The sequence below is a fragment of the Poecile atricapillus genome, chromosome 3, assembly GCF_030490865.1.
Source record: "Poecile atricapillus isolate bPoeAtr1 chromosome 3, bPoeAtr1.hap1, whole genome shotgun sequence".
NCBI classification, from domain to species: domain Eukaryota; kingdom Metazoa; phylum Chordata; class Aves; order Passeriformes; family Paridae; genus Poecile; species Poecile atricapillus.
In genome coordinates this window covers 110,722,744-110,745,995 of record NC_081251.1, presented here as the reverse complement: position 1 = coordinate 110,745,995, position 23,252 = coordinate 110,722,744, and the positions used below count along the sequence as shown (strand labels likewise).

The 23,252-nt window shown below is 39.7% G+C and overlaps 1 protein-coding gene across 2 annotated transcripts in view; it reads left to right on the top strand.

Moving 5' to 3' along the window:
* The first annotated feature begins 15,373 nt into the window (after window positions 1-15,373).
* SPTLC3 (serine palmitoyltransferase long chain base subunit 3) overlaps window positions 15,374-23,252 on the top strand; it is a 79,679-nt gene continuing 71,800 nt past the window's right edge. For both annotated transcript variants that reach the window (XM_058835378.1, XM_058835377.1), the window contains exon 1: window positions 15,374-15,773. In XM_058835378.1, coding sequence (XP_058691361.1) covers window positions 15,654-15,773 — 120 coding nt within the window. In that variant the 5' untranslated portion in view covers window positions 15,374-15,653. The remainder of the gene's footprint in view (window positions 15,774-23,252) is intronic.

Below are 23,252 nucleotides of genomic sequence, written 5' to 3'. Positions count from 1 at the left end.
TTCTGCTGTCTGTCTCCTGACTTCTTTTATTAGATAGAGATGAAATAGTGGACATACTGGCTCTCCCTCTTACCACAGTGTAATGATTGAGCAGGTTATCTCTCTTTCAAGGGACAATAACACAAAGGAGAGCTCTTGATATGGTATTGTGGTGCTGTGTGTTTAGGCAGGGATTTTGTGAGCCTCTCACATATTGCTGCTGTCACAAGCCAATACAGCTGCATGCTTCTTCTCAGGATTAAGCTCCAAAACACAGCAGTTTCAATGGAAATTTTATCAGTGTTCTTATCTGGCAGAAACTGGAATTTTCTAGAGATCCCTGGTTTGCTTTTTTGTGTTTTTTTTTTTGTTTGGTTGGTTGTTTGGTTTGGTTTTTTGTTGTTTTGTTGTTGCTGCTGGGGGTTTTTTTTGTGGGTTTGTTTGTTTGGTTCGTTTGTTGTGTTTTTTTTGTTGTTGTTGTTTCAGGGTTTTTTTGTTTTGTTTTGTTTTGGGTTTTGTTTCTTTCTTTTGTTTTGGGTTGTTTTTGTCCCTGCTGAGGCCAATTATAGGTAAAGCTAGGAGAAAATTGAGCCACTGTTGAAAATCACACCCTATACATTTCTGAGCACAGATAGATTGAATTTCAATAAAAATTAGAGTGAAATAAACGGTCTTATTAATACTTGTTAATTCTAATGTAATTTTAAATGGGTGTAAATTAATTTGGGGCTTATTTCTCTAAGTTCTTCACATACCCTTTTGTAGATCAGTGAAATCACAACAAGGGAATACAATCACTGGTTATAAAAGATAAAGGCCAAGTCTGAACCATAAGAAAGGCACCCAAATAACTGATGATGCTAAATAATGGAGCAGAAGACTGTACTGGTTGAACTGCACTAATGATCTGTTTACTGGATTTTGTGGCACACATCCTTTATGAACATTTGACACCCGTGATTGTTCTGGTGGAGATCTGAAAATGGTTTGCAAACACCAAGGGTTTGACCATTGCTTTCCTTGTGATGATGGTGTCTGATATTGTGGATCCTTGTGCTCTTTCCCACCCCTCACACCCCACTTCTCTGGCTTAGATTGTGACAGCTTCTGCTTGGGATGCATTTATCCCAGGTTTTCAACAGGAGATCAATATTCTGTTTGAAATGAGGTTCAGCTAATGCTGAACTGACAGAGCTGGAAGGATATGGGCACCAGCTGAGGCAGGACACCTTGTTACCATCCCTACAGATCTTACTGGGAGCTGAATGCTGCCTCTCAGGTTGTAACTCTCCGAGTTTAGAGTTGGATAGGGAAAATTTGTTAATTATGAATTCTCCAGTCCCTAGCAGAGGTTTAAAACTATTCTTTGATGTGACAATATACTCTTAATTCATAGAAATGTTCTCAATATATACAGGAGGTAAATCTTGTGGTCTGAGTCCAAACTCAAAGGACAATTCAGTTGGAAAGGCAGTCCAGTCTATGTGTATGCAACTATTAGAATAGGAATATCCCTCACATCCCACTTGCTAATAGAGTCCTCTTACCTGAGCACAAGGCCCATGAAAGAAAGGAAGAAAAAGGTTATACAGTTTCAGGGGATGATGTCTGACAGATTGTGTGCTGGATTTGAGAAGCTGGCCTTTCTACTAGGTAAGGTTTTACTCTTGCTTCATCAGCAAATTGTGACAAAAAAGGTCTAGACTGGTCCTGATTTTGTTCTATTTAATATGAATTTCATGACTTTGCCTCCATTTTAATCTATAAAGTCTGGATTTTTCCCTTTAATTTAAGTTACCTGGTTTTGTAATTGCTGACTGCAGCTCTCTGGGGGTATTCACTTCCAGAAGCTTCTGGGGAAGAAGGACTGATCCTGAATGCCAGAGGAAGGTACAACTTTTAGCCTGCATAAATAACTTCATTCTCAGAGCAGTCTGGAGTGGGATGTGGGAATTGAAATATTGGTTTGTGTTGATGGCAAGGGAAAGGTAAGACAGCTCTGACAGACATGGTGATGAGGCCTTTATGTTTACTGGAAGCTAAAGAAAAATTCTTAGAAATTTTGGAACAAAACCAAACCAATGTCTTTAACAGAATGGAATGGTTTCCCAGGAATTCTGAATATGTTTGATTCTGTTAATAACCTTCTCCAGGCTTTGCCTTTGACCCCAAAAACCAAGATAAGAAGGAGGTTTTACCTTTGCTGCTCAAGACAGATGAGCTTGTTAGAGCAAGCTAACAAGTGTAGATTATGTCACTACGAATGCAGACGGGGAAGGTGACACTTCAGGTGCTTGCCTCTGGCTAGGTGTGTGAGGCCAGTGCTGTATTCCTATCTAGGCACAGCCTTTCTGCTTATCTTACAATAAATTAAACTGACTACTTGTCATTAGGGCTGAAGCAGCGCTTTTTTTTTTTCTTTCTTCCTTTCTGTTACCTCAGGGTAAGTAATACACCTTTGTTTTCCTGTGGTAAAACACAGTGAAAGCAAGACACTTCAGTTTATAAGATCAGTGCTATGCATCTGCCTAAAGTTGACATATCCCACAGTGAAACTGAAATATTCTGGCATTGCTGCTTCTTTTTTTGATTTGTTATGTTTAAAAAACCCCACAAAACTACAGACTTGTGTGTGCTAATTACCCCAGCTAAACACAGCATCTTGAGCAATGAATACATTGTTTTATTCCTAATTTATGCTGGTATGGAGGTCCCAATGCTGATACTAGAATTTGTGACTTGGAAGTAATCAATCTCCTCCCATAGGCAAGCAATGTTCTTTCATTTCCTGGCTGTTACTCACTTGCATATTTCAATTTGATTCATGCATCTGGCATTCTGCTATTCTCCTTCCCAGATGTACCTGCTCAAATTTAGTCACTTTTAAAGTGCTTGTCCAGCTGTGAGCTTCCTGTTTCACTGTCACCTGCTCTCCACTGAAGCAGATGTGATTAACTTAGGTCCAGCATTTGGTGTCTCTGCACAATTTATCCTTCCACCTCAGAGTGGCAGCAGGAGATTTGCTGGTTTCCTGCACTTAAATAGACAAACTCCATTTCCCGTGATTCTTATTTAATTGTTTCTCTTCTCTGAATTAATAGGTGAGGATTTTAACCCTATTCCTGTGCCACTCAGCTCCTTCATTTCACTGTACAAAGGAAAAAAAGTCTGTATATCAATGTAAAAAAAAATAAGTATTTTCTTCATTCCCACTGCAGCCAGAATTTCCTGACTATACTCTTAAAGAAGTTCTACTGGGTTATTTTAGATACTTTCTAGCACATAGTCTCACTCTTGAGAGAGGCTGCCCATAAGGCTCCTTGAAAGAAAGGGCACAGGGTAAAGCTCTAGAAATTCTGAGTTAGCCTCAGGGACAAACACAAAGAAGAAATCTTGTCAGAATGAAGTCAGCTTCTCCCTTGCCCCCTACCCTTTTTGGTGGCCCAGGTGGGTCCATTCCAATAATCAAAAGGAAGCTTCTACCATGCTGACAGTGATTTAAGTACAAGTGTTTCTCCTGACTTACCATCCCTCGCAACTGGATCTTCTCTAGTGTATTGGAACTCAGCAGCCATGGGAATTATGACAGTAATTCTTTTCATGCTCATGTATTTTTTGTTTTCTGCCTTATGAAATTATTTATAAAGAAGAAACAAGATGGACAATTGTTTTAAGAATGAAATTTCCAAATTCCCAAACAGCTGAGGCAGAAAAACCAACTTCCCACTGAAAATAACTTCTTTTTCTTGCAAACACTTTGTAATACATATTCACCATGCTTTCAAAAGAGAATGGTGATGCAAAGCAAAAATAATCCTGGGACTCCCTTAGAAATCATTTGGTATCCACCTCAAAAATGCTTCCTTCTTGTCATGTCAACATTACTTTAATTAGAGCACTGGAGCTCCTAAGGGAACACAAATAATTGCAGGTCTGTGTTTCATACACATTCCCAGCCATTGGAGGTCAGCACAAGTTCGTTCATCCAAGCAGTTTTAAGGTCCTTTATTCCTCCAGTTTTGCCTAGCAGATTTTTGCTAATCATGAAAATGACCCTTCATGTCTATAACATCTTAGTAGGTAGGAAGGTTCTTGGGAACAGTGAGAAGCCAATGAATACAAAATCTATGCTTAGGTAAATGTCTTGGCTCCATGCAGCATCCCAGGAAAAGCAGCACTCAGTGTTTGTTCCAGTTTTGGATGTCTAACTCAGCAGCTGGCAAGGGACTGCAATGGGTGGAACAGCTACACACAGTGCTCTTCCAGGTTTTGGTTGATGCTTGTGCCTCACTGAGCTCTGTTTGACATTAATCCTGCTGGTCAGGAAGCTCAGGGTGCTAAGAGTGGCCCCAGAACAGCTACAGCAAAGAGCCTGCACCTTGCAAGGTATTATTTCAGTGGCTCATTGGAGTCCAGTATTAATGGATCACAATGAAGTGCACTTTGAAAAAAATATCTAAATAATCTTCAGCTAAAGAACATAAAGGTTTGAACACCACATTCTGTGGATTTTTAAGTGATTTTAAAATATATTTATTTAAAAAGAAGAAAGGAAAAAAATAAAGTCCATGCTATGAACTGCTAAAAATTGGAAAGCTCTGAGGTAAAAGAAGATTCAGGAAGTTCTGAATTTATTTTCCCAAACTAGTACTTATTTCTGTACCCTTCTGCATCTGTTTCACTGAAAAATTTTCCCCAAAGGAACATGAATAAAATTTTATTTGGCTATAGGGGTGGAGAGTGAAAGTAAGCAGAGAATTTGGTGGTATGTTTAAGTCCCTGGTGCAGAAAGGGCTTAGAATCTCTGTTATGAATCTGGCAGGGAATTAATTTGAACTTCTGTCCCTCACTATGAAAATGGTCTATCAGTTATGGGATCTTTGCCCTCTAGAGACAAACTGAAAAGGTAAAATTTTTTTTAAAAATCAACTAGAATGAGTTTAAGTGTTTAGGAAAAACTTGCTAAACAATTTTGGGTTTGACCCAAAAGAAATATGGAAACATAGGAAAAAATTTATGAAATATGATTATTCATTCCCTGGGTAGCAGAAATAATAATGTGAAACTCCTTCTTATCTGTAACTAAGGTCTGAAAATAAAATTCAAGTGTAGAAGGTCAGTTGAAAATTAAAAATGTAATTTATTAAATTGATTTTATTGGAACACTGAGGCTTAGTCTCAGAGGATAATAAAAATTACAAAGTGCTGCACAGCCAGAATTACAAAGGCTTCAGGTTCAACGTGGGTCTCACTATATTGGTTGTTTATTTTGAAGCCTAGTTCCCACAGCTATTTGTCATCTCAGGTTTCATTAAGATACCATGATTTTGTCTTTGTGCCTGTAGAGGACCATATGAAAGTAGAAAAAGCACTGAACTGAACTGAACTGTTCCTCTGCTGTCATTTTAAAGGGAGGAAACAAAAAAAGAAAAGCTGATCTCACAAAGTCTCATTGCTCCAGCAGCTGGATCTACAGGAAGAAACATTGGATGCTGTTAGACTATTGATAAAACATTGTGCCAGTTGGAATGCTGAGTATGGGAAGAGAATTTTCTCCCAGTATCTAGCTCAAATGTGAGTCCAGCAAATACAAGTTAAGAGAACCAGCTTTGAACTGACTAGAAAGCCTTTGCAGCTCTGATGAATGATTTGGGACATACCAGTATCTAATAAAATACAGATCAAACAATGTCATATATGGTGTGAGGTCTGAAAAGAGACTTAACAAGGCAGCATCCTGACTTTTGTTGCCACATCAGCTATTGTTAACCCAAAAGTCTTTGCTTTTTATTAGTGCTTTGTTCACTCACTAATAATTACCTGTCTCATACCTTTAGGAGATTGCAAAATAACTTGTATTTTACTGATGGTGATGCTGAGCAACAGAAATATAACATGAGGTGTAGGAAGGCCATGACAATCCTGGAAAGAAAACTCCTTAGAATCCAAACTGTAACCACATTTGATAATCATGATCTGAAGAATGTTATATAAAAGATAAGAATTTTGGTGAATTTTATAAACAGTTCTTTTCAGCCTTAACTTTACATTGTGAACAGTTGTATTGATTTGATTGGAAGTGTCAAAAGTATGTATGGAACTGTAGGAAGGCAGGGATGTCTGTAGGAAAAGTTTTGGTGGAGTGATTAGTTTGTTAAAAAAAATTAAAGCTGTTCTGTGTTATCAAAAGGTCATGATAGTGAGCAATGGTTTGAATTCTTGTGAAGGCCACTGATGGTTCTAATTAAACTTATGTAGGAAGGAACAAATGTGTGGATGACTTTCTTGCTGTTCTATAGTATATGAAATCTGGGATTTATCTTTAATTTCTTCCTGAAGTTAATTAAAGTATTTCCCTAAGCATCCTGTGGAAGGTGGGTTTGCTCTGACACTACTTGTGCTTGGTGTCAGGGTTGATATCTAAGCTTTTTATCAAGTTCAGTGAGATAGGGAATTAAATAGTAAGAATATAAGCAAATATAAACTAGGCCTAGATAGACCCAGGTATAAATCTTAATCTGGACAGAGTGCCTGTACACAAAGCCCTGTACAGCCACATGTGTCTTCCTAAGGAGAAGGCCATGACTCACTGCAAGAGTGCTCATAGGATTTTTTGGTTTCCTCTCTAGATTTTGTTTTTATACAGAACTGATGATTGTGTGTGCATGTTTGTTCCTTTGTCTTAAACATCAAAATCTGGTCCTGGGTAATTCTGAACATGTTGCAAAGCGATTACATCTTCCACTGTTGAGCAATTCTACTTACATCAGAGAATTTTCCTGAGAGATCCTTTAGTCAAACTCAGATCACCAGGCTTTAGTCTAGGAGAGTGCTACACTGTCTGAGTAAAACTGTACTAATCTTGAATTTAATTATTCTAATCTTGAATCTAATGATTGACTGTGTCTCCTGGCCTCAGGAATCCAGTGATAAAGATGTAATTGTCACACTGTTTTAAAAGGCTAAAAACACTATCCTAATTCTGAACTTGTTCCATGATAAGGAATAGCACATCCTATACACTCATGTTGATGTCAGTTGGCTCCCAGGGCTGTAGAAACTGGTCCCCATGAACAAAGGCTTCTGCCAGATCTGTTCCACCAGTGCCTGAACATCAGACAGAAGAGCAGCCAAAGAACCATGGCTCAGCTGTCTGCATTATCAGGACCAGAAATCTTAGGAGCTGAACTGGCTACCAGGACTGGCAAAGGTTGCAGTTTGAAGCATGGCTGTTGCTGTGGGAAGGAAGGGAGGAGTGAGGGCCTTCTCCTGGCAATTCTTTCACAGAAGTACAATAGTAAACCTCAATCTGTAGAATTTCTCCTGCTCTCTAGCTCTCAAACCCTGCTCTACTCCTTTCCTCTATACACCTGTTTTCAATGAAAACAGTCTATTAAACCTTCCCCCACCCTGCTGGGGGTCATGCTCTTCTGTCCTGCACAGACTGGCAGGAGTTCCACAGCAAGGCCCCATGGTAAAGGGGATGAGCTGAAGCTCTGGACCATCAACCAGGTGAAGCCCTTGCAGCAGCACTGCTTTTGCCACAGTGAATGCATGGAGTGTGAAGAGGCTGGGGTGGGGGATCCAGCCAGGGCCCCCAGGGCTGTGGTGTGGTCCAAGGGGCTGAGGTGTTACCAGGAATATGTCTGTCCCATGATGAGCAGAAGCAAGGAACCAGCTCAGGCAGTGGAAACCCTAGCAGAGCCTTTACTGCTGAGTATTTAGTCTTTGCTTATCTCAGTCATGAGTCACCTTTGTTCCATTTTTAGCAGATAAAAAGAAGAGAAGGAAATCTTATGCAAAGAGACCGTAATGATGCTGTAACTCTATGACATCAGCTGCTGTTTGCCAGCACAGTGCACAGCAGGTGAGGAGAGGAGCTGCTCCAGGTAAGAGTTTCAGGTGCCTGTTAGCTAGAGTGAGAGTGCTGGAGCTGAAGGACATGCACTCCTCTCAGAACAAGTTGTACCTGATTACTTGATGGCTTGAAATCTTAGCAGCGTTGAAAAAGCAGCACAGAACCTCTAACCTGTGTAGAAAAGGCTGTTTTGAAATCCACTGCAAGCAAAAGGCTGCTAAATGTAGCTGCAATAGTTGCCTCCCCAGCTAAGGGATGTACGGCTGGATAGTGGAATGACACCTGTCTAAAAGTACTCTTAGGCCCAACTTGCCCAACTCTTCTCCAACAATATGAAATATGTTCTGTTTGAATAAGGATTTGTTTCAAAAGAGAACTGTAGAGACTGGAAAATAGTAACATTTGACTCCAATTCTTTACTGAGGTCTGACAAGCTTACTGTGCATAATATTAAAGTTAGAGATTACATGGAATATAAAAACAAGCATCACAGGAAAGAAACTTTAGTTTGCTAGTATCTTGGCAGGAGAGTTACAAGACTCCAATCCTAAACTTGATGGGGTTTAATGAAAATATTTTGTGACTGAAACTATCTTGAGTAGGAGCTGCTGCTCTAGGAAACCTTCAATTGACTTGATTTTCTGGTATATGTATCAGCTTTGAACTGACCTCTTGGTGTTGTAGCTCTGGAAACATGGCAATGTTTTTGGAATACCAGACCATGTTCCTAAGGCTTCTGTAACAAATGCAGGGTGTTTCAGACTTCTGCACTGAACCTTAAATACAAATAACTTCAAGTAAGGAATAACATTTTATCCTGTTGTCAAAATGATAAATATGTCTTAAACCAGCTTCAAAAAACACCTGTCTCAGAACTCATGGATTTTAAAAAACTCTTGAGATAATTTTGCAAAGTTGCCCTTCCTGTATTTTGCAACAATTTCTAGAATGAATTTCTCAATTCTCATTCCCTCTTTTAGTCTCCCATCTGACACTTGGTGCCTCTTCAGAGCTCCATTGACTTCAGTGAGGCATGAAATTGAGAAAGAATTCCAGTTAAATCTGCTTAAAACAGAATTGCAACTATTTGTGCCAAGCCATAGGGAAAGCAAAACTCTCAACAGTCAAAAGAAATTCTCCACAAGTAAAAACAGAAAAAAACTTGGCCTGAAAAATCTTTTGAAAGTTTGAATGCTTACAGTTAAGTAGATAAAGTGAATACCTATTTTGGTTATTCGATATTTTTGTTTCTTCCCTCTGTTTGACACTGTAGGGTAAAAATAACTAATTTCAACCATAGTAAAGTGTCATGAGGCAACTGAATGAAAAATATTGAATTTTTATAAGGCAACCCAGGTATCACCTCATTACCATAACTGGTAAACACAGGTTTTGAAGTTTTGTTTGGGTTTTTTTCTCTCTCAACCTGTACTTCCCTAAGAGATAGGATGAACAAAACTGAAATGGTGAATAACAAAACTGTAGGCAGTGACAAGAAGAAATAAGTCTCCAGAGATCCCATGTATGGAGTCACATTTAACACAAAAATCTAATTCTGTGGCATGTTTTGAAATTACTTGTTCATTGGTTATGGGGAAGGCAAATAATCTTCTGTATCATGTCACTAAGTTTAGTAATGCTAATAAAAAGGTTTTGAAGCATAAGTACTACTTGCATGAGTAGGGCTATTGACCTCACTGGGTCTAATTCAATGGACTGCTTCATTGAATGAGTAAGAATTGCACAACAGAGCCACTTGTTAGATTAAAACTGGGGTATTTTGAAATGCTACTTTTTTCTTTTTTTTTTTTTTTTTTTCCCCAGCTGAGTAGTATTACAAGTCCTCATCTGGGCCTGCATAAATCTCATGCTCCTGGAAGCACTGAAAAATTTCATTACAAGAACAATAAGCAATAACTTTTGTGTGAAATCACTTCATAATTTCCTGTTCAGACACTGACATTTCATCATTAAACATAGGTTAAAGCTATGTCTGTTTTGTTCAGTTTTACTAGTAATAATAATAATAATAATAATAATAATAATAATAATAATAATAATAATAATAATAATATTTGTCTGTTAATATCAGTTGTCTTAATGTTCCAGATGTCTGTAGAGGAGAATGACTTGTCTGAATCAACGTGGTGATGACACAGAGGAGGAACAGATGGCACAGAGCTGCCCCTGCTCCATTCATCATGTCCAGTGGAAACAATGACAATACCGCACTGGTTCTCAGCAAATTACAGAGCTCAGCAAACAAATCAGCCTGACTGGCAGAGGTCTTGGAAAAGTAAACTTAAATCTGCCTTGCACTGCTCTAGAGGTTACATGGCTATGGATCACATCGCTGCTGGAAGAGGTCAGTAGAGAAATGTCCCAGGAAAAAGATTTTGCCTCTACCTAGAGCTTGTAAAGTGGTTTTTTTATAGCCTTTGGCTTGGCTGAGTAGTTCTGTTGGCATCACTGGATCTAGCTAGCTAAATTTTTTATTTAAGAAGTAAGAATTGAAGAATAAACTTTATGAGAAATTTCCAGATAAGAGTGTAGTAATGGCATCAGCTTTGTAATTGCAAGAAGATAGAGCAGAAGACACACTGGGCTCTCTTGTGCTTGCTGCTGGATTTTTGCAGGAGGCTCCTAGTTGCTATATAGTTATTCTTTTTGTCTTGGTGTGATTTTTTTTAATTAATGTTGGTTTTGTCTGATTATGACATTCTAGTCAGATATATTTTATTTTTGTATCAGAAGAAAAGGACAGAACTGTATCAACTGTGCAATTTATGAAGCCTTAATCCTTGCAAGGAGATAAATGTTGCAGGTGCTACAAATGTCCTCAGGTTAGGTACAGATTCCTAACTGGATTTGTTTATCATATATCAATCAGATATTTGTATCAGACAAAAAAATCTCAACAATTTCCGATGCTTTGGGTACTCAAAGCTTATTGACATCCAGATGCAATCAGAAAACTGGTTCTGGTAATATTGCCTAAGAAACCAGGCTGACGGCATCTCTAAAAGCTTAAAGGTTTCAAGCATTGTCTTGTCATCTTACCATGCCCTGTGCAGAACAAGGAGGTGTGGAGGTGTGGAGAGGCAGCTGTGCCAGCCCCAGGGCTGTGCAGGGGCTGCGTGGACCTGCCAGACACAGAGGAGCCCTGCCTGTTGTACCATGCCCTGCCCTGTTGCAACACTGGTTACGTGTGTCCACCTGTGCCATGGGTCTGAGTTGCTCTAGATTATTCCCTGACCAATATCAAACCATTTTGTGTCTCCTTCAAGTTGTGCAAGGCCAGTTGAGGGGATCTTTCGGTGATGGTGTGTGGTTTTATTTCCAGGTGTAGTGTCATATCCCATGTATGTATTGCTAAAGAAGCAAACACAGATATGGGGTTCTTCCATGTAAGGATTTAGAAAATTTAGTCTACAGCTGGTGCTGGTGAAATGTGGATGACTCAAAAGACATGCTGGGAGTGACTGATCAGCTGATGGCTGGTACTTGCTCTTGCTTTGTTTTTATGGTGTTTCCCTATCTGTTCATGAAGTCATCTACATATCTAAGGCAGAAATTGCCTTCAAGACCCGTGTGTCAACATACATCAAATATAAATATAAGTCATCAGTGGTACATAGAATTTATGAGACGGATTTTTGTTGTAAGGGAAATGATTGAGAACAAAAAAGGTTTTTTTACTGTGTACTCCGTTACCTGCATGCTCTGCTGCCAATTTAAACACTATCAGAAACTTGTTTTGTTGTTGATTTTAACAGAGGAATAGATTTGGGTTCCCAGTGTTTTCAGCTCTTGTTTGACATTGGTGTTTGTCCACTCAAAACAAGCATAAAGCTGTCTCATGTCTTTGTTTAGACCCTTATTGTTTCACGTAGTATGTAAATGTGAATCTGCCATGAACTGAAATTATCACAGTCTTGCAATTAGATTGCAAGACCATTTCACAACTCTGCTGTAAGTAACTGTACTCTGGGATGAGCAGGATTCCTACGAAATCCTTCTGGCTTATAACATGACAGTTTTCTGGGATGAGCTCTCATGCTTTCTTGCAACATTTATTTTTATTTTATTGGTAGGTAATCCAGCACAGTATTATAAATGAGCACACTGTGAATCCAGTATTGTTATTTTAAATGACGTCATTGTGACCACTACAACAGCACTACATTTCTGACTGGGCCAAAAGTCTAATGGAAGGTTAGAATGTTTTGTCCTCATTTCTTGAGTGCATCAGCAGAGTTCAGTCTTTTGACCTGTCCTATGTAACAAAGGAATTTTTATCAGAAAAGTGATTTTCTTCAAACAGAGAGGCTACTTAGGCAGAGCCCTACCCCACTCTACTCTCTCTGTTGTTAAAACTTGGCTAATTAACCATGCATATTTTGCTTCACTTTTCACCACACTCCTCAGCAATTTGTCTCAGAGCATTTAAAAAGGACTTAAACACTTTTACCCTGATTTCGATGTGAAAATCCAGTGGTGTTAACAGGATGATGACAAAGCAAGGAATAAAACCTAGAACCCGGGGATTCATTGATGCTTTTCCTACAGATTTATAATAATTGTAGTCATGTCTTGCAAACTTTACTATTGTTTTTGTAGAACATGGTGTGTGATCTGCTGGTAATCTTAGAAATTCACCATCTTCTTGCCAAAGTATGAAGAGTGACCAGTCCTCAATCCACTAAAAAGAAGTACAGATTCAATCTTGGTAGGATTGGTGTCCCCTGCAGTTGAATACATGCAGTTCTTGTACAGTCAGCACAGAAAATGTTTTCCTTCCACTTCCCAGAATGATAAAAATAGGGTATTGCTAGTGGTGGTTTTGGTGTTGCAAAGAAGACAGTTATTCAGTTCTTCCTCCAGTGTCCAGGCACCACAGATCCTCATACCTTTGAGTAATAGATTAAGGTGCAGGTAACAGGTAACATGAGAGATATGTGTGTAGAAGCCTGAGCAATAGATGAGATGGCTTTGATTAAGGTACAGTTCTGAAGGGCACAATTATTTTGGTTTGGTTTATTTTCTGTTTTGATTTTGGTTTTTTGTTTGGTTGGTTTTTTGGCTTTTATTTTTTCTTCTGCTCTTTTTTTTTGTTGTTTGGTTTGGTTTTTTGTGGGGTTTTTGTTTGGTTGGTTAGGTTTTGGGGAGATTTCTTGGGGGGGGGATTGTTGTTGAGGTTTTTTGGGGGGCTTGGGTGTTTTACTGCAGGAGAAGTACCATATTCTGTTTACAGATAATTTTTGTGTATTTGGCCAGACTCATCCCTTCTATAAATCTTTTGCTCTGAATAGGATCAGATCAGGAATTTTAGTCAGCTTCTAGTGGTATTTGTTTTGTAAGCACTGGTTTTAGGTCACAATTAACAGATATCCAAATGGGTAGCTCTTCTCTGAGTTTTTTAAGTTTTTTTAATTGCTCATTTAAACTCATATTTAAATGTCATTTAAATTTTTTTAAGTTCTATTTGCTTGTTATATTAAATATTATAGACATTGAAAACTAAAATTTCCATAATACTTAATTTGCTGTTTTATTTATAAAGACGCCGGTACTTCATGGGTCTTGAAATAGATAACAAGTATAGAACTAGAATCTGGAATTAGCAAAAGAATTTGCATTATCTGAACTGATGTCTTAACTGGAGATTCCACTTCCCTGGTGAACTTAATTGTGGGAAGGGGGGGAAAAAGACACATACGATATGTTAATTGTATTGCTTTGTGCCTCGAAAGGTGCTGAGCCTGTTGGGAAGAGCAGCTGGCAGCGGCACTAGCTGGGACACTGCTGCAGGGAGCAGCACTACTTGGTAAGTGTCCTTATCAGAGGAAGATGAGCAGTAACTGAGTGAGCAGACAGCACCTTTTACAGGTGTTTGATTTGCTGTGACAATCAAGGACACAATTCCCAAGTGAAAAAAGCTCCTTGATGGGATGGGGTTGCCAGAGTGCAGAGAGAACGCCTTGCATTAGCTTGTTCATTTATCAGCAGCCCATAGGGGACAGGTGTGCAGGAGATACTACCAAGCATTCTTCCTGCAGGCTTATCTTCATCTCAGTCTCCTTTTCTCTTTGCAAATATAAACTCTTAGCCACTTAAGACCAACAACATTTTGCCATTATAATTGACATTATTATATTCAAAGTTCATTTGTCATTGAGCTATACTTACAGATAGATGCCTTCATGAAACCTAAACAAGACTGATTCATACAGAAATGAGGTGTTCTTGCCTAGAAAAAGCACCCAAAAATAAAACTTTAAAAATCTTATTTCTGGTGAATTCTCTTGTGAAACTCTAAAGCAAAACATTTTGAAGTTTTACTGCTTCTGTGTCATTTTAGTCGGTTAAGGGGCTATTTTCTTCACCCAAAATACTACAGTCTTATTAAGTTTAGATCACTCTTAAGCACAATCCAAAAGTTTTATAGTACATTGAAGATATCTCTCTTTGAAAATTACTTCAAATGAGAAAATATATTTTAGCAATTTACTATGTGTCTAAGATAAGTTTTCAAAACCAACACAGTGTGTTCCCCTGTGATTTTCACAGTGGTTTATTTAACATTTCATCTCCTGCATTCCACATACTCAAGTTCTAGGCTACTCTTTCTGTATATAACTTACATTTCATTGCCAGGATGGCACAGCAATTTTTTCTAATTAAAGAACTTCAAATATTTTTATTCTCCCAGCCTTTCATCCTAACTGTTTTTCAAAACTGATATTATAATACAGCTTTCCTCTAGTCTGTCTCCACACTAATTTTAATTATTTTGGGAGGAAGGGATTCTTTTAAATGCTACCAGAGATGCTTCTGCTTTTACTTTTTGTCGCTAAAAACTGAAGCAGAAAAATTTGATCCAGGAAAGACCATACATGCATTTTCACAATTAAAAACCTTTTTTCTTAAAAGAAAGGATGAATGTTAGCTGTCCTTAATAGTTTCACATATGATAAAAGCCTGACTTGTTTTAAAACTAAATTAATTAGCTTTATAAAACTGTATTTCTCATTCATTGTAGTAGCATGCCATTTAGCCTACTACTGGCCAAACCGAGTTTAAAGGGACAGTTCACTCCAGTGAACACTTGTGCACGTGTCTGCAGTATCTAGCTCTAAATAAATTTTCATTTTATTACTAAAATGCTTTCCATTTCCTTGCAGGTATAATGTTCTGTCTGTCGTGCTACTCGTATAAGAAGAGATTAAAAAGAAATTTTAAAATGGGTTTTTCCTTTACTCAGGGCAATAATAGTTGTTTTCAGCTAATATACGCTTAGCAAGATGAACCATGTAATTTTACAGATTACTCTGTTAAAATTTTCAAAACATTTTGGCATTTTATAGGCAGTGACGTCACTCCACATTGAGTGTAATTCGGAGAAAAGAAACAAGGTTTCTCCCTGGGAGGTATTTAAGAGGTAATATATCTTTAAGTGTCTCCGCCTCTGAATCCACCCACTCCTTGATAGCTGCAGCAGTCTTGTTGACTCACAGAAGCCGTGTTCATGCAAGAGCCAGCAATGAGCAGTATTTTTCAGAGATTTTAAGAGCACACCTCCTGCTATGTATTTCGCGTTCTAGCTTGCTGGAGCTGAAGCTGTATGAAAGAAAGTTTTACGTTTTGAAGATATTGCAAAAGATAGTTCCTCCTCTCACCCTGGAAAATCCTGACAGACCAGTTGGATACCTTTCAGGCCTTAACCAAGAACTTTATCTTCTCATCCCACTGTCTTTTTTACAGTAGAAAGACCTGAGACACCCTTAAGAACTGAGAATCTGACTAATTTAAACAGATGGCTAATCCAAGTGCTGTCTGCAATGGACATCTACATCATCATCATCATCACCAGAAACAGAATAACCTCACAAAAAGTGGACTATCTAAGAAAAATGGAATCACTAAAGGAATGAAGGTAAGGTTTCATTGTTTACCCTAACTGCCTCAATATTGAAAACAAATAGGTAGTTGCAACATTACTTATTAAGCTATTTTTATGGCCATCTTAGTGTCTATCGAAAAGCTTGTATGGATTAGGCTTGTGTGTTAAGTTTTGCAATTGTGGGACCTAACGCTGCTTTTGTCTTCTAAACTGCAGAGAGAGTTGGGAATGCTCATGCAAATGCTGTTGATCCCATGGACCGACTTAGCCTCTAGTTCATATCAAGCACAACACATGTAGTAACTTCCTTCTAAAGCTTAACTGGTGGTGGAGTTGACTTAGCAATGTATTAATCACTAGTGGAAAGATGTTTTGTCAGCTTCAAGTGTGTGTGGAGTAAATTTAAAGTCTGATTTGATGCCGTACAAGTGTAACAACAAAAATACGTAGGCAGGGAAAGCTGCCTGTTCTTGATGTTTACAATTCTGCAGGGTTGGCTTAGCTGATCCACACACTTTACTCATGTAAGCAGCCTTGTACAACTTAAAATCCAAGTCAGTTTGCTTTCTATTTTCTCAGGCTGTTTTCTTTGAAGCAGCACTTCTTACATCTGTGAATATTTTGCAGAACTGTTGGCATGTAACATCCTGAGGAATGAACAACAAATCTAAAAGTACACTTCTACCACAAGAGCCCAAATCTTAAAGGTTGTCTCCCTGTGATACCTGTTCTGACTGCGAGTTTACTGTCTGTCTCGCAGTGTCCTAATTCAGGTTCTTGATGTGATCATTGAGAGAAAGTCTTGTAGTGACTACAGCTGGCTTTACAGCATGGTGTGGTGGTGACAGGGGGGATGGAGAATATTGCTTGTGGAGCCTGTGCGCTCACCTGACCATCCCTGTTGGAAGCTTTAGACGAGGACTGTGGTGAGGGCTCCGCTGTTTTACAAATAAACTGCTATCTTTTATCTTTCTCTAAATGGGGCGCTCACACACCTCAGCACTCTAATGAGGGCACGCCCAGTGTCATGCTTAATGGTTGTCTGGCTTTAGGTGTCTCCCCTGGTATGAGTGTTTCCCAATCACTGGCTTGTGTTGGATGAGGAAAGCAAAAAATCTTGCGCAATGATTGAAAAGGGCCTTTCTTGGATTCGCTTCCAGAAACCTAATTCAGTATCCTCTAATATATCACATACACCTCTTCGTCATTTTCTTCATTAACTATTTGCCACAATGATGTTCTAAACCTTTGCTTTACACTTGTGACAGATTTCAAGGACTAAGCTTTGCCATTCAGTTACTGTTAACGTGCTGCAGATGAGTGATTTTGAAATCCTAGGATGGCATTAAGTAGGATTTCCTCCTTAATAAAAAAGAGAAGTAAACAGCTAGAGAAGTAATGAATAATATTACTGAGGATGAGCAAAATAAAAAAATAAAAAAATACTGGCCTAAAAGGGGTAGTAAAGGAATGAAGGAAATATTAGTAGATGCACTTCCAAGACCAGTGAAGTCTTCCAAGCACCGCATGGCTAGAGAAGAAAGTGTTTTACCCTGCTGCATGACACCTGACAAGAGCACTGAACCACTTGTAAATACCATCCATGGCTGAGGGAAGTGGTGAGGAAGTGAAGACTTAGAAAGTTCAGGATGCTTATCAAAGGCAGATTTGGTAAGTCCGGGTCGTGCACTGTGCTCCGAATTACATTCCATTTCCCCTTTCTTCCTGCTGCAAACACAGATTGGGAAAGAAGGAAACAATAACAGACAAGAGTCCTGAATGAACCAGGAATCTCATTCCTGGTAGGAATCTCCCCATTCCTGTCTGGTCTGTTTCCCCGCCCCAGCTGCCTCACCCTGTTCAGTGCTTGTGCTTGATGCTATTTTACAGGAACAGATACTGTTCCTTCCTCCCTGCGCTGTTTACGAGCCTCACTGCTGGAGGTGTGCGACTCCACACAGTCCTCCGTGCGCTTGTGCCACTTCTTACTGGGATGTGCTTCCCACTTTACAGCCTGGGATCTGAGAAGCAGGGAATATGGCAGCTTGGTGCACGAGGAAGCCTGTACAAGGCTTCCAGGTTTCTCTTAATTCCAGTCATTCTTCCTTCTTCCTCTTTTGCTCTTTAGCCACCTTGTCCGTATTTCCCCTAACACTCTGACACACACATTTACGTGCTTTACTGCCCATGCAGTAAATTAATTGACCATTAAACACCTTATATAACAGAAATATAGTGCTAGTGTATTCAGGGGATGTGTCTGGTGATGCTGGTTCTAGACTTGTGATAGTTGCAAAATGTTTGGGCTTAGTTACAGCTGTGCTACTTTGGAAGGAGGTGAGGAGGCAGAGATGCTGTGGTTTGAGAGAGGAAATTAGTGCAGAGGCTGCAGTGAGAGAATGGCACAGTGAAGGCTTCTAAGCCTATAGCAATAGTTTTGCACAATTGACTGCCTAGAACATGAGGCTTTGCAGAAATCATCTCTATAAACCCTCTTTTTCCAAGGGAGCCCCCAGAAGCACTGGCTTCAGGAGATGCTGGCTTTGCAAACACTGCTTTTGCAAACACTTGCTCAAGAACAATGTGTTTTGCATCTCAGTGATGTAAGAACATTTTGTGTGTCAGTTCGTGCTTGAGAGAAATAGAGAAGCAATTCTGATACCACAAAACCCCCCAGGTTTCTAAAGAAAGGATTTTGTTTAATGGTTGGGAAGGGTAACTAGGGACGATCAAATGTGGGGGAGCAGGAGGCTCTCTTTGCTTCTAGCAATCTGTGGCATACCAAGGACAGAAAGGAGGTAGCTGAGTGATAGAGAAGCAGGGTAGCATCCTACCAGAAGAGAAGCTGTTGCTTTTGGGGAAGTGCTAGGGTGCTTTGTGGTGGGCTTGCTTGTTTGGATGGCTTCTGTGATTATTTAATTCTAGCTGATAGCACAGACTGTCCATGTACTCACAGACATCAAGCTTAAACACGTCCCCACAGCCATGCTGGTATTCTTTGGAAGCTGGGCCATAGTAAGACCTAAACTTTGGGAAGTGGGTTGTGGACCATGTCTTCCACTTTGTTAGTGCTTTTAACAGAGGCAGATGCTTCGTGCTCTTCCAGAATCCATAGTCTGGACTTGCCTTTGCCCAAAGCACAATTCAGTAGCTAACCTATTTATTTATGTAACTGAATTGAATAGGAGAAGGTATTTTCCTAGTGATGATTTCTTTGCTGTTATGTTGCTGTTGATTGGGTACCAATGATAGGGGACGTTGGATTTTTAGAACAATAAATATGTTTGTTTAGTGGAAACTTTTTTCCCTATAAAACACATGCAACAGTTTCATTTCTTCGATAGATTATTTCCTTGGATGCCTTAGCTTCCAATACATTATCAAGCTGTTTGCAGATTCATTATTTTTATGTTCTGCACTGAGAATGGCAGGGCTTGGAAGAAATGTGTAGCTAACAAGGCTATAGGATTTTCCAGGGATTTCAGATTGCTGTGTGAAAGCAAAAAAAAGCCTGGGACAGTAACATCTGTCCCACTTATCTGATGGCCCAAAAATGTGATAATCTCCAACATTTGAGGGCTCCAAAATTCAGAATCTATTTATGTTTAACCTCTGTCCTGTGACATCTGAACTTCCTCCTAGCTCTTCTACTTAGCTATTTGATTCAATATTCCAGCATCCAGGTTCAGTTCCTTCCATGCTCTTGGCATCCTAGGTTTTTTCCTCTCTTTTCTGCTCTTCAATGTCATTTTTTGCCTAATGAGGATCTTGAAGAGTACATTAATTGTTTAGAAAGAGAGTCATGAAAGGAATATGCCGTGCAACTGTTCTCATGGCAGTAACTTTCTTGCATGTTTTAAAGGTCTCCTGTAATTTCTTGGCTCTCTCTTCACAAATACAGACAGCACTTCAAGTGTTTCTGCAAACCTGGTGTAAGTGGGGCATTTTAGATGCATGCTCAATATAAATGTTAAAGAGTCTGGTAGGAAAAATAATAAACTAATTCCTACAATCAGAGTCAAGCAATAAGGGTTATTGTTAACAAGGGAAGAGCAAGGAGAGGGGATTAAGGCTGGTCAGGCCTTTCCAACTGTTTTCAGCATCAGTTGTGCAGTCTGTAATGATCTACCAATATAATAGGCTTTTTTTCTGAAATATCTTCATATTTTGATATTCATTTGAAATAATAATAATAATTCTCAAATTGAAAGGGAACTTCATTGAGTCCAGCCTGTTTCACTTGCAGCAGCTCAGGTTTTGGATATTTTCCATTGTTCATGTGTTCATGGAAAGTGCAATTGCAATTTGCTCTCTGGACTTCGTAACTATAGTGACAACCAGAAAAAATTGAGATTTGGTTTTCAGTCAAATTCTCTGCCAGTTACTGTACCTGTTGCTTCAGCTGCGCCACAGATACAACCTCCTCATCCTCAGTTCCTGCCTTCTTTTCTCCTTGGTTTCAAGCCTGAGAAATGTGTTGCTTTGCACCTGCCCTCTCAGATAATAATCACAGGTCTCAGATCCACGCCCTTGTTTCTGTCATCTGTCCTGCTCTGTGATGAGCTCAATGCATTGGAAGCAGGAAACACTGAGGACATCTTTCTGCAGCTGAGGTGTCACCACTGTGTGGGCACATGTAACAGTCTCTGACTCTTGTAGCAATGCTTTGAGCGTGTTGCATGAGACTTTACATGTAAGGCTGAGGTTTTTCACATAGCTCAATATCTAAGATTGGTCTAAAGTCGTTACCTTCTTAACACCTGGAAATCTCTAAATTCAGGTAATTAAATTTTGGAAGGTAAAGCCCTGGCAGAAATAGCAGATAGTAATTTACCTCGGCTTGAAAGGTTCAGCATGTCAGGTCTTCAAGGTCAGCCTTCTCTTAGCACAGTAACAGCTCATCCTAATCATGAAAGCAAGTAAATGTATTGGGAAACTGGCTTAGCCACACACACATAACCCATGGCTGAGCTCCAGTGCAAAAATAAGTAGTATACAAGAGATAGAAACAGGAATGGCCTTTGAAAGAAGAATTTTGAAACATTCTGGGGGTATGTAGCGGTGGCATTTGGAACGCCAAAGAGCTCCTGGAGTCAACATTTGCAAGGAGTATCAAGGGAAGCAAGAACAGCTTTTACTGCTACATTAATAGTAGGTGAAGAAACAAGGAAAATGTGTTCCATCAACAAATGGAGTGGATAACTTAGTGACCACAGATGCAGGTAAGGTGTACTCTGTGCTTTCTTTGCCTTGCTTTTCACCATCAAAGTTGTCCAAGCCTGTGTTGTCAAACTACCAGCAGTGAAAGAAGGTTTGAGTCATGGATCTCTTGAGAAATGGCAGCCCATACAAGGGTGTGGGATCAGGAGGGAAGCACTCACGTGTGGTAAGTGATATCACAGTGATATCACACACCTTCAGCTTTGGAAGCTCCCAGGTGTCAAAGATCCCTGATAACTTAAAACAAATGTCCAACCTGTTGTCAAAAGGCAGATCATTTCTAGCAGAGGTTGCTTCTAGGAGCGTAGAGGGGAAGGTGATTTGGAACAGCAAGCATAGATGTACCAGAGATAAATAACGTTTGACTGTCTTCTACGCTGCAGTGACTAGATTTGTGTATGAGAGGTGATAGGTGTCACCTACCTTGACATTGGCCACACCACCCTCATGTGCTACTTGGGACATTACGGTCTCGATGGGCAGATTTCTGTATGGGTAATAGCTGGCTGGGTCATCAAAGCGTGGTGGTTAATGGTTCATGCTTTGCCTGCAGGCTGGAGGGGTTTCATCTATGTGGAGGGGGAGTGGGAATCAAGATATAGGTGACAGCAGTGGGACATATGGAGGCTTTCAGGGCTCAGCTGGGCAAAACCCTGAGCACCCTGCTGGGAATTTGGTGCTGACCTGCCTTTAAATACAAGTATGAAACAGAGACCATCTTGTCGAACTGAGTCTGTGACCTTTCTGTGGAAGGAGGCAGCATTTCTGTGGTGAGTTAGCAGAGTGATCCAAAAATGGATGGAACTGATGCAGAACCTCAGTCAGGCTTCTACGAATATTTGTCTGGCAAGCAGCTTGTTCATGCTCAATAGAGGTAATTAGTAATAGAAAGCCATGGTGTGGCTAATGCCATTGCCTGCCTATTTACATCCCTTCAGCATGAGAATTAATTACCTTCACAAGCTTTAAGTGGCAGCCTGGCTTTCAGGAGAAAGGTGAAATACATCTTCTACCTGCGACGTCAGCAAGGCATGTAACTGGATGTATTCCATTGCAGAAGCAAGTTCATAAATAATAATGAGCAGAATGATAAGATAATGGCTGCTTAGGGCCTGTCTGGGTCTCTGTGTGAGCTGACATATACAGGACCCAGGGATGACCACAGAACACTGAAGGAAATGAAAAGAGAAAATTTATTTCCATTACCTTGTCAAGCTATGGATCACCAAAGAGCACCAGGGCAGAGCCACATGTGCAGGGACATCAGAGATCTCAGTTCTTGCAAGAGGATCTCTGAACCTGCTGTTTTCACCTGTATTTCAGGGGCTGTCACAGGTTTAGAATATCTCCCTGCTTCGGTCTTTCCCACAGCAGGGAAGGAATCTCAAGAATGTTTGATTGAGTTCCTGTAAGTCTATCTCAGGCCTGTGTTATTGAAACACAGACACTGAACTTAGTCAACATACAAAGCTAAGCAACAATTGGTATATGTGTTTTTCTACACCTCAGCTGCAGATTACTTCAGCATGTTTATAACTCTCCTCAACAATCTTCTGTTATGTTCCCACAGTTTCTATAAAATCTTACTTTTCACCAGAAAAATGTTTAGCATTGTGCTGCCTCTCTAACTGCTTGTTTTTTGCATGTGTGCAGTGTTTCAAATCCTGGCTTATAGGGTACAAGACAACCATAAAATCCTAATTCATCATGATGTGCAGGTCTGTATCTTCTGCCAAGAGACATATGAACTGTCTCATGGATTTTTGGGGTTTTGCTTTCTTTTTAAAGAAAAGTAACTTTTGTTGTGGCTAGGACTGTGGCATTAACCAGCAAAGCCGGAAATGAAATTTCCCTACAATGACCAGTGGCTCAGCCAGAGAATTCCTGCCATTCTTGGCAGCTAATTTTTCCACAGAAAATACTTTGAGAAAGCAACCCAGCCAGGAATTTTGTGAGGCTATTGTCTGAGGGAGTTGTCATTGTGGAATGGATATGGAATTGAGAAGAAAAACACCACTTAAGGACAAGAGCAGGCAGCAGGACCAGCAGTGTTTCATGCCAGACTGAAGAGCAGCTGAAGTGTTTTTCAGTTCAAGATATATGAATTCAAGCAGATGACCAGAACATTCTGAGATACTTCTAGTATAAAACTGTGAGGTGAAGAGCTGAATTTCCAGGCAAGATGCCATCTGTGTACATCCATGTCTTCAGAACAAAGTGACATTCAACCTGTTCTGGACAGGTGTCTTTCTCCTACCTGAAGTATTTTGAATTTCTTGAACATCCAGTGTA